At 34.0% G+C, this 15,108-nt stretch overlaps 4 protein-coding genes and 1 pseudogene across 5 annotated transcripts in view; 1 reads left to right on the top strand and 4 right to left on the bottom strand.

Moving 5' to 3' along the window:
- The window catches only part of brwd1 (bromodomain and WD repeat domain containing 1), a 1,114,832-nt gene that overhangs the window by 623,659 nt on the left and 476,065 nt on the right, over positions 1 to 15,108 (top strand). The gene's annotated exons all lie outside the window — the stretch shown is intronic.
- The window catches only part of mxf (myxovirus (influenza virus) resistance F), a 250,491-nt gene that overhangs the window by 36,117 nt on the left and 199,266 nt on the right, over positions 1 to 15,108 (bottom strand). The window lies entirely within an intron of this gene.
- or63b1 (odorant receptor, family 63, subfamily B, member 1) lies at positions 939 to 1,862 on the bottom strand. The gene is given in 1 exon segment (NM_001161400.1): positions 939 to 1,862. A coding segment is annotated over 1 exon segment (924 nt).
- Positions 6,328 to 7,266, bottom strand: or63a2 (odorant receptor, family 63, subfamily A, member 2). Its single transcript, NM_001130815.1, is given in 1 exon segment — positions 6,328 to 7,266. A coding segment is annotated over 1 exon segment (939 nt).
- Positions 9,400 to 10,292, bottom strand: or121-2p (odorant receptor, family E, subfamily 121, member 2, pseudogene; annotated as a pseudogene).

The following is a 15,108-nucleotide window of genomic DNA, read 5'->3' as shown; positions in this document are numbered from 1 at the left end:
AATGAACATTATGTAAAAATGGCTTGCCGTATTTTTTGGAAAATATGCTTAATAAGTGTGAAAGTGATACATGCTAAAATGCCTTGCCATATCAGTAAAAAATATGGAGTTTAAGTCAAAAATGGCTTGCCATATTTTGAGAAAAATAATGCTTAAAAATTATTTATTGGAAAACTATAAGTCTGATAAACCTTAAAGATATAGCAACAAAATCTAACGCATCTAAATACAGCTTTTGGCCAAATTTGGGGCTTGTATAATTTTTTTTATGCTCGGATTATAAAAATTTAATATTTAAAACTTTTTATTAAAAAAACAATAAGTCTTATAGGCATGAGGAGATATAGCAACAATCTTGAATGTAGAAGGCACATTTGACCACATTTGGGCCTTGTGACATGAACGGCCTAGGAGGAGATACGTTTGTTTTCAAGGACAGAGTAGTGGCTTTCTCAAGCCAACATAATAATTAAACACACCTGATCAAACTAATTGAGTCCTTCAGGCTTGTTTGAAACCTACAGGTAAGTGTGTTGGAGCAGGGTTGGAACTAAACTGTGCAGGGCTTCGGCCCTCCAGGAATTGAGTTTGACACCCCTGCTTAACAGAGATTCAAAACTCCTGAATAATTTACTTATAGAAGCAACTTTGATCCCTGAACTCTCAGTCTGCAGATTTAACACTGACACACAACTAACATAATATTTTGTTAAAGGTCTATATTTTTATTAGGTTTTGAAAAGAACACCAAAAGATCATGCACAATATGTCGAAATCACCATTGTTTCATTTTATATCATTTTCAAACACTTAGCACAGAATCCTAGTAATAATAGTATTATCTTAATCTTTAGTTAATCTTTTATTTTTAAAAATACATGCAACCTTCTTGTGTGCACCTACAGAATTTTACAAATTCTTCGGTATATTTTTCTAGCCTACATGCAAATCATTTTTTTAAGTGCCTTTTTTATATTAGCAAGCCTTACGCCATACATGATAGGGTTGAACAATGGTGGACACACTAGGAAATAAAGTGAGAGAATCACACGCACTACAGCAGGCATGGGAAGCTTACCAAATCTGCTTTGGATCAGCTCAAACGAACAACCAACAGCGAAATTCAGCAGTGAGATGAGATGCAGAATACATGTGTACAGAGACTTTTGGGCTGTTTGTCCTTTGAACTTTAGGCACACTCTTAAAATTTTTGCATATGAGAACAAAATTAATAGCAGTGGTGCGCCAATGGTAACTGCGATGCCGGTCATGCCAGCGATGTTGTTAGGTGTTGTGTCTGAGCATGCCAGTTTCACAAGCATGTACTGGTCACACCACACTTTATCCAGAACATTTCCACACAGTTTGAGCTGTACGTTGACAGAAAAAGAAAGGGAGAATATGATAATTTGTAGCGACCACCCAAGAGCAATTAATGTCATCGTCCTGGCAGGAGACATGATTCTGTGATATTCCAAAGGGTGACAGATAGCTACATAGCGGTCATAAGACATCATGGCTAAGTTACAGAATTCTACCTGTCCATAAGTGTACAAAGCAAATATCTGAGCATGACAAACAGTGAGAGGAACTTCTGGGGTTTTTGAGCGTAGCATATTGCCTAAAACAAACGGGAATAAAGCAAAGCTGCCGCACAGTTGATTTGCACACAGGCTACATAAAAAAACATACATGGGTTCATGCAAAGACTTCTCCTTACATATTATTCCAATAATAAACAGATTAGCTACAATGATCGCAGCAAACAACAAGATCAAAACAACGAAACACAAATACTTAATATCACCAATATCAATGTAGCCAGTCAAAATAACCGTTGTGAAATATGTTGAATTATCCATGGATGACAGATCCATGACAGATGTAACTTCAACAAATTAACAAGTCTGACAATCACCATGTATACAGTTCATTCACAAAGGTGAAAAAATCCAAATAAACACCTGTAAATGAAGACAAACCAAAATGAAAATGCATGTGAGTTGCAAAGTCAATACAAAGCTTTTTAAAATGTCATTGTACTAATGATATGCTTTGAGGAATGCAGATTGACAATGAAAAGTTGGTAATAGATGGCTTACATGAGCAGAAGAAAAAAGTAGCAGCTGCACTCAAGACTATCTATCAATCTACCAATTATAAAAATGACTATTTAGAAGGCAAGTCATCATAAGGGAAACAGAATTGAGTTGTGTTGGGTTGAACATCTGCATTTATAAGAGAAGACAGATACCGAAGAGTATGCTGTTGTGACACATGCAATTAACCCTTTGATGCACTGCACGTCTGACTTTATTTTTTTCTATATCTTTGTTCATTCATTCATTCATTTTCTTGTCAGCGTAGTCCCTTTATTAGTACGGAGTCGCCACAGCGGAATGAACCGCCAACTTATCCAGCACGTTTTTAGACAGCGGATGCTCTTCCAGCCGCAACCCATCATTGGGAAACATCCACACACATACACATTCACACACACTCATACACTACGGACAATTTAGCCTACCCAATTCACCTGTACTGCATGTCTTTGGACTGTGGGGAAAACCAGAGTATTCAGAGGAAACCCACGCAAATGCAGGGAGAATATGCAAACTCCACACAGAAAAGCCAGCTGAGCCGAGGTTTAAACCAGCGACCCAGCAACCTTCTTGCTGTGAGGCGACAGCTATCTACTACCTACTGCGCCGTTGCATCGCCTCTATATCTTTGTGATAAATTAATGTCATCATTTGGTATTCCAGAAATTACTCAAACCTTTCATCACAAATCCTTTTTAAAAGTATTTGTTGATTACATTTTGAATATCTATCTATCTATCTATCTATCTATCTATCTATCTATCTATCTATCTATCTATCTATCTATCTATCTATCTATCTATCTATCTATCTATCTATCTATCTATCCATAAACGTGAACTGGCCCTCTATAGACTCAATTGGTTATATCTAAAATAATCAACTATCCAAAATGTATTAAACTTTGATGAATGTGATGTTTTACTAATTAAAAAAAATAATTACAATTGGGAGTCAGATTGCATTTTGGGATAGGACCAATCAAATAAATCAATTCAAATAAAGAGAAGAATTATTTTCAGAAGCGCTAGAAAAGGCTTACACACATTTAACCTTCAACCATTCATCGGAATCTGTCGTTGGGCCGATAGAATGGAACCCTACAATAATTACCTAAAAGAAAGTCTTACTTTTCATATTTTACAAATGTTGTCACTACTCCTAATATGAAGATAACAAAAACAAACCAACAATCCGATATGTATTAATTGAGAAATTGCCCATTGAAAGGTTTTTCAAATGGCTTGTGCATAAGCGCAGGGGGCTTCAAGGCAAGGCAAGTTTATTCAACACAATCTCATAGACATTCGTAACTTTTTGATTTAGTGGCTAATTCATATGAATTCATACGATCTAATTCGTACAATTTAGTATGACTTGCTCATCCCCTAATGATGGTAGGGTTAGGTGCCATGCCTTTTTTTTTAAATCGTACAATTTCATATGACTGGACTCTGGATATTTCACTGGACTGGATATGAATTTATACGAATTAGCCACTAAACTGGCAAAACGTAAAATACTTTCTGTAACGGCGGGAAGTGACACTGACAACAGAAGGTAAGATCCACAATGCAGGTTTATTCAGCGTCAGGCAAGCAATAGTCAAATCAGGTGTAAACAGGTATATGAAGGCAGACCAGAATCATAGTCGTATAACAGGCAATAGGTCGTAAGGCAGGTGGCTAAACAGGAGAACACGGATAAATAAGGCTAAGGTCTAAACACGGGAAACAAGGCAAGGAGAAACACGTTGCAATGTCACTGATAGCAAACAAGACTCGGCAAACTGGATGGGTGAATGTGTGGCTTATGTAGGGTGTGTAAGTCTCTGAAAGTCCTCAGGTGTTGCGAGTGTAATCAGGCTAGATGAATGAGCAAATTAAAGAAAATTAAAACAAAGAATAAATATGATTAAAAACTAATACACTATTAACATTCCTGTGAAAAGGTTGATGTGACTGTTTTCAGTTTTATAAGGTTCCTTTTGTTATTTAATTTAAATACAGTCAGTTAAATAGACTTAAGCATCCATGTAACGGTTGAAGCGTACAACAAGATTAAAGGCTGTATAAATGCATGCGGCTCACTACTTTGGAGCAGTAGGCGAGCACTGAGTCTCTAAAATGGTCACACAATTACTTTGTATTTGACTGACAGATGTTTTGGAATAAATTTGCTCTTCTTGGCCACCTTACTAAACATGGCGATTTGTGTGAATTTGGTCAGTGCAGCTCATGGAGTATTTAAAGGGTGAATGCAAGCTAGTTTATTAGGCTTAACACTGAAGAGCCGAACTCGACCAGGCATTCAGCTGGTGATTCTGCTCCTGTGGCAAGGGAACCTAAATTCTTAACACAATCTCACCGCAATTCGTAGCTTTTTGATTTAGCGGCTAATTCGTATGATCTAATTCGTACAATTAAGTACGAGTTGCTCATCCCCCAATGACGGATGGGTTTAGAGGTCAGGTTAGGAGCCACGCCTCCTTTTTAAAATCGTACAATTTAGTACGACTGAATTCGTTTGAATTCGTACGAATTAGTCGCTAAACTGGCAAAACCTAAAATACTTACGTTTTCTTGTAAGATCAGGCTGAAATTCTTTGATCCCTTCTTTGGGAAACAAGGGTTACACAAGTAAACAAGATGTTCACCTTCAGTCAATCACTTCAAGTTATGTTGAATGATTGATTAGGAGAAATGTGCAGGGTTCCTTTCTATCAGCCCAATGATGGAATCTGATGAATGGTCAAATGTTAGGTGCGTGTAAACCTTTTCTGGAGCTTCTAAAAAGATTTCTGTTATTTATTAGAATTTATTCATATTTGTTTACAGCTCCATATGTAATCTGACTCCAATTTTAAGTGACTATCAAACTTAGACAGTATTTCTAATTAGGAATGGATTACATTTGTCATGCATGAATCAATTTAGAACTTTCATTTATATTTCCCAAACGTATATTCCATACTCTTCAACTCTGCGTTAATTAGGGATTTAATGCCGCAAATAGTTTTCATGCCCCAGGTTTGTGTTTCTCACCTACATGATCTCAACATTCAGTTCAAATCAACAAAAAACAAATACTTAACATACTTAACAGGATTGGTAGAGCTATGCATCGATAAATTTGCTCTTCAGTGTTGAACTCTTAGTAATGATCTTAAATGACACTGAACTGAACTTAAACACTAAAAACTGAACTACACTGTTCCAGTTACTATGACCATTTATGTGAAGCTGCTTTGACACAATCTACATTGTAAAAGCGCTATACAAATAAAGCTGCATTAAATTGAATTGAATCCCCAATATCAATGTAGCCAGCCAATTTAACCGTTGTAAAATATGCTGTATTATCTGTGGATGACAGATTGTAGTTATTTCTTAAGTAAGTCAGAGGATCCACAAGATACACCATATTGAAAACTCGGGGATGCTGTGTGGCCTGTCAGTGACCTGCTCTAATGGAGAAGGTGAAGTACAGGGCAGAGAGAGGGGGGCTCAGGATGGGTGAATGAGACAGTTGAACAACTGGGTTTTTAGCTGATCTTCTTCTCCAATTAGAAAGCTTGTTATATTGCCTGACAAATCTCGAGGTCTGGCCTCATGGAATTCCATTACAGTGTGATGTTAAGGAAAGATTAAGCAATCCTTATGATGCCATACTATATACCTTTATGAATAACACAGTATAAAGTCACCTTTATAAAATAAAATAAATGTTTACACTGCAAAAAATGCCTTTTTTACTTAGATTTTTTGTTTTTACTTAGAGTTTTGAGTCCAAATATCTCACAATTCCTAAATCAAGAAGAATTTTCTAGACATGCAAAACATATTGCCTTGTTTTTAGCAATAATATGCCAAAATTAAGTGACTTTTTCTTAAAACAAGCAAAATAATCTGCTAATGGGGTAAGCAAAATAATCTTATGTCAAAAGGAAAAACAAGATTATTTTGCTCACCCCATTGGCATATTATTTTGCTTGTTTTAAGAAAAACTCACTTAATCTTGGCATATTATTGCTGAAAACAAGACAATATGTTTTGCGTGTCTAGAAAATTCTTCTTGATTTAAGAATTGTGAGATATTTGGACTCAAAACTATCAAAAAATCTAAGTAAGAAAAGCATTTTTTGCAGTGTATAGGTTAAATTCTGCAAGCTGAAAACAACAACACTGAAATACCGTAATAACAGTTATTACAAAAAATATATATATTATGCAATACCTATTTTTGATAAAACAAAGTTTTTACAAGCTAGTCTGATATTTTTCAGTCTTACACCATACAAAATAGGGTTAAGCAGCGGCTGACACATCAGAAAATAAACTGATATAATTACACGTATAAGAGCTGGCATTTTGATATCGTCAAACCTGCTTTGGAGTATTTCAAACAACCAGCCCAATGTAAAGTTTAACAGAGATATAATGTGTGGGGTACAGGTGCTTAGAGCCTTTTTCTTAGCTTCTTTAGAAAAGCTCAAGCAAATTTTGATAATTCTTGTATATGAATAGAAAATGAGTGCTAATGGAATCACCGCTGTCACCACAGCAAGATAAATGCCATATATATTATTCAGAGAGGATTTTGAACAAGCAAGTTTCACAAGTAAGTAGTTGTCACACCACACTTTCTCCATTACATTTCCACACAGTTGCGACTTAAAATTAAAAGACAAAAATATAAAAAATTGTATAAAACAGTAGATCCACACCAAAGCAATTAACAAACCCACTCTAACAGGAGTCATGATTCTGTTATACTGTAATGGATAACAGATTGACACATATCTATCGAAAGACATGACCGCTAAGTTACAAAATTCTATCATTGCATATGTGTATAAGCAAAATATCTGTAAATAACAATGAACTAGAGAAATAGTGTTGTCATTTAAAAGCAGATTAACTTGGAGTGAAGGAAATAAAGCTGTGCTGCCGTACAATTCATTAACAAACAAACTACAGAGAAACATGTACATTGGCTTATGAAGGATTTTTGCTAAACAAATAACACCGATAAGAAAGCTGTTGGCGAAGATGATTGTTGAATACAGCACAGTCAAGACAGCAAACAAGAAGTACTTCATCTTGAAATCCAGGTTAAGATATCCAGTCAATCTGATGAATGTAAAATTTGCACCGTTTTCCATATTAATATTTCCTGTTCTGACTGATAGAAAGGAAGGTATGTGTAACTGATTCTTTCAATATCAGGTCGAATTTGTGAAATGTTGATGTTTCATCTTATCAATAGCTTCAGTCAAGACAAAAACTAACAAATATAAACTAACCAAAGACAGATTCATCACTGAAGAAATAAATGAATAGTGCTGGTGAAGCATCTGAATTTATACTACAGTAAAAACACAAGGGGATGTTGACGTGGCTGATCACGTAATTATTTTTTGGCTAACAATACAAAGCTTTCACTGGATTAAAGCCAATAATTAATTTTTAATGTAATGTTTAATGCATCATCTATATTTTTAAAGGGGTCCTAATGTTTTTGTTTTTTTTTACCTTTTGAATTTGAATTAGCATATATTGTAGGTTTCTGCATAACAAGAGCTAGTTACAAGAGGTGGGTGGTGTATCCAAAAATCTATACTCAAGTAAAAGTGCAAGTACTCGCTGAAATTTTTACTCAAGTAAAAGTTAAAGTAACTATCTTAAAAGTTACTCGAGTAGAGAAAAAACAGTATCTGATATCGGCGCAATAGCCAAGAGGTTAATGCGCAGACATATGTGCGTCAGTAGCACGTCAGGGTGTCCCAAGTCCGAATCCTGGCTTGAGGACATTTCCCTATACCCCCCTCTTTTTCTCTCCAACTTTGCTTCCTCTCTCAATACTGTCCTAACTAATAAAGGCAAAAAGGGCAAAAAATAAATCTTGAAAAAAAAAGTATCTGATGAAAAAATACCCAAGTTTATAGTTGATGTTTTTTTTATTATTATTATATATACGGGATGATAGCAGGAAAACAAAAGGGGAAGGGGGAATCGGAGCACCGATTTCCAAATGTATTACAAAATGAACAATATAGTTTCATTACCAACAGACAGCTCTTTAAAATAACAATTACAGGGTCTGACCAAACAAATTGAAATTTTAATGAATTTGAATGATTTATCAACCAGCAAAGCACAAACAAAACAGCATCCAATCCTTTGTACTATGTGATTGAGGGTATAGATGGGGATTAAGGCCACAGCATTAGCACTCGTTATACTTCGGTTATTTTTGAGTGAGATGGTAATGTTCTAGTCCAATGAAATAGTTGCAGCTAAGCTGAAAGAAAGAAAGAAAGAAAAAAGGAAAGAAAAAAAGAAAGAAAGAAAGAAAGAAAAAAGCAAAGAAAAAAAGATAAAAGAAAAAAAGAAAGAAAGAATGAAAAAAGAAAAAAAAGAAAAAAGAAAAAAGGAAAGAAAGATAAAATGTAAGAAAGAAAGAAAGAAAGAAAAAGAAAGACATCTCAAGACAATTCGTAACTATTTAATTTAATGGTGAATTCGTATAAATTTGTACAATCTCATTCATACAATTTAGTAAAATTGCTTATCCCCCAATGACGGTTGGGTTTAGGGGTTGAATACCTGCAGAGGGGTCTAAATATGTGTGTGTGTGTGTGTGTGTGTGTGTGTGTGTGTGTGTGTGCGTGCGTGCGTGCGTGCGTGTGTGTGTGTGTGTGTGTGTGTGTGTGAGTAAGTCAGGGAGTGAGTTGGGGTGCGGTGTGTATAGGGATGTCTGATGGATAAATATAGTCTTGATACCCATTGATTTCATATGGTGGTCCCTTTTGACCGGGAACGCCACAGGTGTAACAACGCTGATTTAAATACTGAAAATTCAGTGAAAGGGGGTTTCATCACTTCTATATTTTCAAGTGCACAGTGTGGAGGATATCATAAGGCTTTGAGACACTCAGGTGTAAAACACAAGTTTTATGAGTGTTTTAAGTTGTAAATCGGTCAGAATCTACCCAAACACGACAGGAAGGTTAAAGAAAAAATATAATTGTCAAAATGATATATCTTTGAAAAACAGTTTCACTACAAACATTTGTATTATTTGCTAACATTTTCATATGAAGCAAAAAGGAACTGATCTATCATATGCAAATATATCTTTATAAATTATTTAACATGGTAGGTTAATATACAAAACATTCTTAAAATGCAATTAAACACCATAATGATGGTGGTTAAAGCACATCAAAAACCCAAATACATTTGTGTTATGTTATATCAACCTTTGATACCATCAAGTTTTTACATACTAGTCTGATATTTTTCAGTCTTAAACCATACATTATAGGGTTCAGCAGTGGCGGACACATCAAAAAATAAACTGAAACTATTACACGTAACAGAGCTGGCATTCTAATATTATCAAACCTGCTTTGAAGTGTTTCAAAGAAGCAGCCCAAAGAAAAGTTTAACAGAGATATAATGTGTGGTGTACATGTGCTTAGAGCCTTCTTCTTAGCTTCTTTAGAAAAACTCAAGCAAATTGTGATAATTCTTGTATATGAATAAAAAATGAGCGCCAATGGGATCAGTGCTGTCATCACATTAACATAAATACCGTAAGTATTATTCAGAGAGGTTTTAAAACAAGCCAGTTTCACAAGTAAGTAGTTGTCACACCACACTTTCTCCATTACATTTCCACACAGTTGCAACTTAAAATTAAAAGACAAAAGTATAAAAAAAATTGAATGAAACAGTAGGTCCAAACCAAAGCAATTAACAAACCCACTCTATAAGGGGTCATGATTCTGTTATACTGTAATGGATAGCAGATCGACACATATCTATCAAAAGACATGACTGCTAAGTTACAAAATTCTATCATTGCATATGTGTATAAGCAGAAAATCTGTAAATAACAATATATAAGAGAAATTTCGTTGCTATTCAAAATTAAGTTAACCTGAAGTGAAGGAAATAAAGCTGTGCTGCCATACAGTTCATTAACAAACAAACTACAGAGAAGCAGGTACATTGGCTTATGAAGGGTTTTTGCTGAAAAGATGACACCAATAAGAAAGCTATTGGCAAAAACCACTGTCAAATACAGCACAGTTAATACAAAAAACAACAAGTACTTCATGTTGAAATCCAGTTGAAGATATCCAGTCAGTATGATAGTTGTAAAATTTGCACTGTTTTCCATATTAACGGTTTGTTTCAAACAATTGAAGAAAGGTGTCTTCCTTACATACACATTTCATGCAGAGGAAATCATCCAATGCAAAAGATAAAGAAATAAATAAAAATCTCCTCAGCTTAATGAAAAATCATTTGGAAAAACAATGTAAACAGAGAGTCCATTTACCTCAAGATTATATACCTATCTAATATACAATATTAATGAATGAAAAACCTATTTAATAGAACAAACAAAGAGTCATGTTGATCTGGTGAAGCATCTGAATTTATAGGACAGGACAAACACCAGGGAATGTTGACGTGGCTGATTATGTAATTCATTACAAAAATGTTATGAAAATGAAGATTATATATATATATATATATATATATATATATATATATATATATATATATATATATATATATATATATACAGTTGAAGTCAGAATTATTATTAGCCCCCTTTGAATTTTTTACTATTTTTTTAAATATTTCCCAAATGATGTTTAACAGAGCAAGCAAATTTTCACAGTATATCTGATAATATTTTTTCTTCTGGAAAAAGTCTGATTAGTTTTATTTCGGCTAGAATAAAAGCAGTTTTAAATTTTTTTAACACCATTTTAGGGACAAAATTATTAGCCCCTTTAATCTAATTTTTTTCTCGATAGTCTACAGAACAATCGTTATGCAATAACTTGCCTAATTACCCTAACCTGCCTAGTTCACCTAATTAACCTAGTTAAGCCTTTAAATGTCACTTTAAGCTGTATAGAAGTGTCTTGAAAAATATGTAGTCAAATATTATTTACTGTCATCATGGCAAAGATAAAATAAATCAGTGATTAGAAATGAGTAATTAAAACTATTATGTTTAGAAATGTACTGAAACAATCTTCTCTCCGTTAAACACAAATTGGGGAAAAAATAAACAAGTGGTCTAATAATTCAAGAGGGCTAATGATTCTGACTTCAACTGTATATTTAGTAAAATTGCTAAATTTTAAATTCACTAAAGTAATTATGATATATTAACTGCATCATTTACATTTTCTTTAAAATAAAGACTGTACACTTTCACAAATTCCACAAAATCATAAATAGAGACTAAACACCACCTTTACAGCATAGTTTTCTTCTACAATTAGCATTTCTACAATTTATCACGACTTATTGTTTATATGCCCATGTTATTGTTATTAACTATTCCATTTCTGTCTGTCACTGTTAGAGGACTGAGGCTGTCATCCAAATTTCAAAGAAACCTTGGTTTGATCCCATCTTTTTTGACAACTTCTTAACTGCCAGTATCTTTATGTACAGGTGATTTTTCAGGTGAATAAATTTGCGACAATTTCAAAAAATATTTTTTCACATTATAATTATGGGGTATTGTGTGTAGAATTTTGTGAAATTAACTGAAGTTAATCCATTTTAAAAAAAGGTGTAGCTCCCTGATGCCCACAAATAAAATATATTGTCCCAGAAATGTAGATGAATATTCCTTTCATATGTTTACATATGTTCTTAAATTATTGTGATGCATTTTAAATAATTTCTTAGTTCTTAAAAACTATTTTTAATAAGCAGGGCAAGCTAGCATGAGAGTGCAATCCCATAGAAGTGGAATACAATTTTTTTATACAATTTTTTATTATTATTATTTTCTTAATGTCGAGCACAATCTACTAAGGGCAGTGCTAATTAGGCCACAAACAGCCAATTATAATCAAATGCAGCTAATTTATTAACAAAACATACACAAACTTGACTAAAGCTGCGGTCACACTTGACTTTTTTCCCCATAGACTTCCCTTCATACACACGCGAATGCGTTTTAACGCAGGGTCATGCGTTAAGTTTGCAGGTCGCTGCAGTGCAAAGTTCAAGCTTGGTGAACTTTGACCTGCGAAATCGCATCACTTGACTGCATGAGACCAATCGAGGATCAAAACATGACCTCTCTGGTCAGATATTTAAAACATGGAGCAATCGCTTGCCTTTTTTAATGTCTAATAATCTTAATTCATCCCGCAGCTATTCGCAGCGCCGTACGACAGGATTTCGCACACACAAACTCTAGTGTGACCGCAGCTTAAGACACAGCTTTGAGCATTAAACAACGGTGATAATACCATCACATGCTCCTAGCCAGCCTGGTGAAAGGGGTGGTTCTTTTTTTCTGAAAAAGTGGACCTTTTTGCACTTATACGCCTCAGTTTCTATTAAACTTTGAGATTTAAATACTGCATTTTAGCTTGTCAGATGTCATCTTAAGCACACTTTTTGATGTGCTAAAAATATTTTATAAAAATGTGATAACAAAAATTAAAACAGGACAAATTTGTAAAATACAAATTTATTACATCATTTATCATTAGGAAAAAATAGCAATCTGTTAAAGTTTTAAAATAAAAACGAAAACTGTAGCCTACTGTCATTTATAAGGCAAAAAACAAACTGGCCAGCACATTCAATTCCTTAGTCACAATTTGGCCATTTCAGTTAAAAAATAAAATAATAATAATAATAAAAACAATAATAATAATGAATTATTCAGATTTTTCTAGCCTCTTTGGTAAAAAAAAAAAAGTACATTTGAAAATTCCTGGATATCAACAATAGCCAAAATATATTCAAATGAATTTAATATGGTGGGCTTCTGGTGCTTCACCCCTTTTTTATTTCAGAAATAAGGTCCAAGATTTAGAATAAAAGTTTCCTGTAAAATGTTTTCTCTGTTTAAAAGCAATACAGCAGTGAAAGAAGACTTCTCTTACATCAGATTACAGTCGAAGCAACAGCCGACAGAGGATTCCGTTTGGTCATAAAGCCTTGTTTGATGGATTATTTTCATTATTTATGATGGCGTAGCAGTCAAAATAGGACAATTGAGCTCATGTATGGGACAAATACTGGATCTTTGTCAGTGAGGGGTGGGTCTTCCAAACCACCCAAAGCGATTGGATTTATATCCGATCAGAATAATAACAAATGAAGTGACCAAACAGCCTCAAAAACACAGATGTGACGGGATTAGCACCTTATGCTGTGAAGTGACATCTGACAGCTGAGGACTCTGCTTGCCATTGAAGTCTTCATCGAACAGTTATTTAAAAAATAATGACAAAAATAGGGAAAGGGAGGTCATGTACTGGACAAGTCAATAAATATACAGGACATCCCAGCTAATGTGGCCAGTTAGCCTAGAACCTCATGGATAGGGGCAGATTTTCAACTCTTAGGAAGTAAGTGACTTTAGCCTTACCCTGTTTGGCAGTCTTTTTGAACATATGTTTAATATCCTGCGATAATGACACTGCTGCCTGCCCTTTCTGCCTTCTTGCTCTTTTCGACCCACATCGCTACTTGGTATGGATGACGCAACAAAGAATAAAATGTTACCATCACTGAAAAAAATTATTCAAAGATGATTCCTTGGATTTACTCAATTTTTTAGGTTAAGTGGTTGTAAACAATTTATTTGGGTTGAATTTAAACAAACAAAAATAAGTTGAACAGTATTAAACTTAATTTGTTTGTTTAAATTCAACACAAATAAATTGTTTGCAACAGTTCTGCATGCAACACTTTTTATGTCGTGATTCGCATCACATTATTGTGGCATTGAGGCTCTATGGGATTCCAATTACTGTCCAGAGTTATTTAAAATTGCACTTTATTACAATATATATTGAATATAAATATATTAATATATATATATATATATATTAATTATATAATGTATATATTATATAATATTAAATCACATTAAATAATAAAAAGGACAAATTCTGGACCTTGTGGCCATGGTGGATGGTTCGTTCGAACCACCCGAACCTTCCCCTGACTACGGGCATGCATCAAAATGCTCACCTTGATTTGTGAACTGCCACAATTTGTTAAATGGTTTATTTTAAACAAGCCTGCCCTAAATTTAGCATTTTAACAATACCATCCATTAGTTATTAACACATGCTTTACGTACATCTGGCACTAATGTCATATTCATTTTAAATTCATTGTTTTCACTTGCATATTAGTAAGTGCACCTGCTTTTTCTGCATTATTGCTTTATAATTATCCAAGGTGAAAATGAAGATGATAAAGATCAACCTTGCTTTAAAAGTGCTGGCTTGTGTTGTTCTGCTTTTGTGAACTGTAAGGCCATCAGCAAAAAAAAAAAAAAAAAAAAAAATGGTGCTCAAAATATCATTGGAAGTCATAGAAAAAAAAGTCTTCTTTGAGACTTCACCACACTCTATGAGCTGACTTGTACAAATATATTAATACATCTTTCATTCATTGGTTCAATGCTTCATTGAATTATTGCATGCAAATGGTAACAAAGGCTTAAGTGATTAAACCGTTAGTTATTTTAGACGAGGGGACAAAAAGTGTCAGGCAAAATAAATAATATTTTCAGGTGTAGAATAAGCAATGACTCATGAGAATGTAAAAATTTACACCACCATAATGAGAAATGTACATCACCATAAAAAATTTGATTGTGAAAAGGATTAGTAAAAGTTCTTCAATTAACACACAGAGAGCTGTATTAATTATTTGAAATGAGCTTTATTTATAATTTATTTTTACACAAATTATGTTGTCGCTTTTTGTGTCACTCAAGCCAGAAACCAACCTTTCGTGTCTGTATCATGATTGACCGTCCACTGAAATGATGCAATATTCTGTATCCACAACATTAGCCGTTAATCTCATTGGGACTAGCCTTTTGACCAAAGGGACTTAATTAAAATGTTGCCATGTGTAATTAAACCTAATGGTATCTTGACCCACTTGAGGAAATAGTGTACAGCATGCTTATCTTTGGA

Source organism: Danio rerio, chromosome 15, assembly GCF_049306965.1.
Source record: "Danio rerio strain Tuebingen ecotype United States chromosome 15, GRCz12tu, whole genome shotgun sequence".
Lineage (NCBI taxonomy): Eukaryota > Metazoa > Chordata > Actinopteri > Cypriniformes > Danionidae > Danio > Danio rerio.
This window is presented reverse-complemented; position numbering and strand designations above follow the sequence as displayed.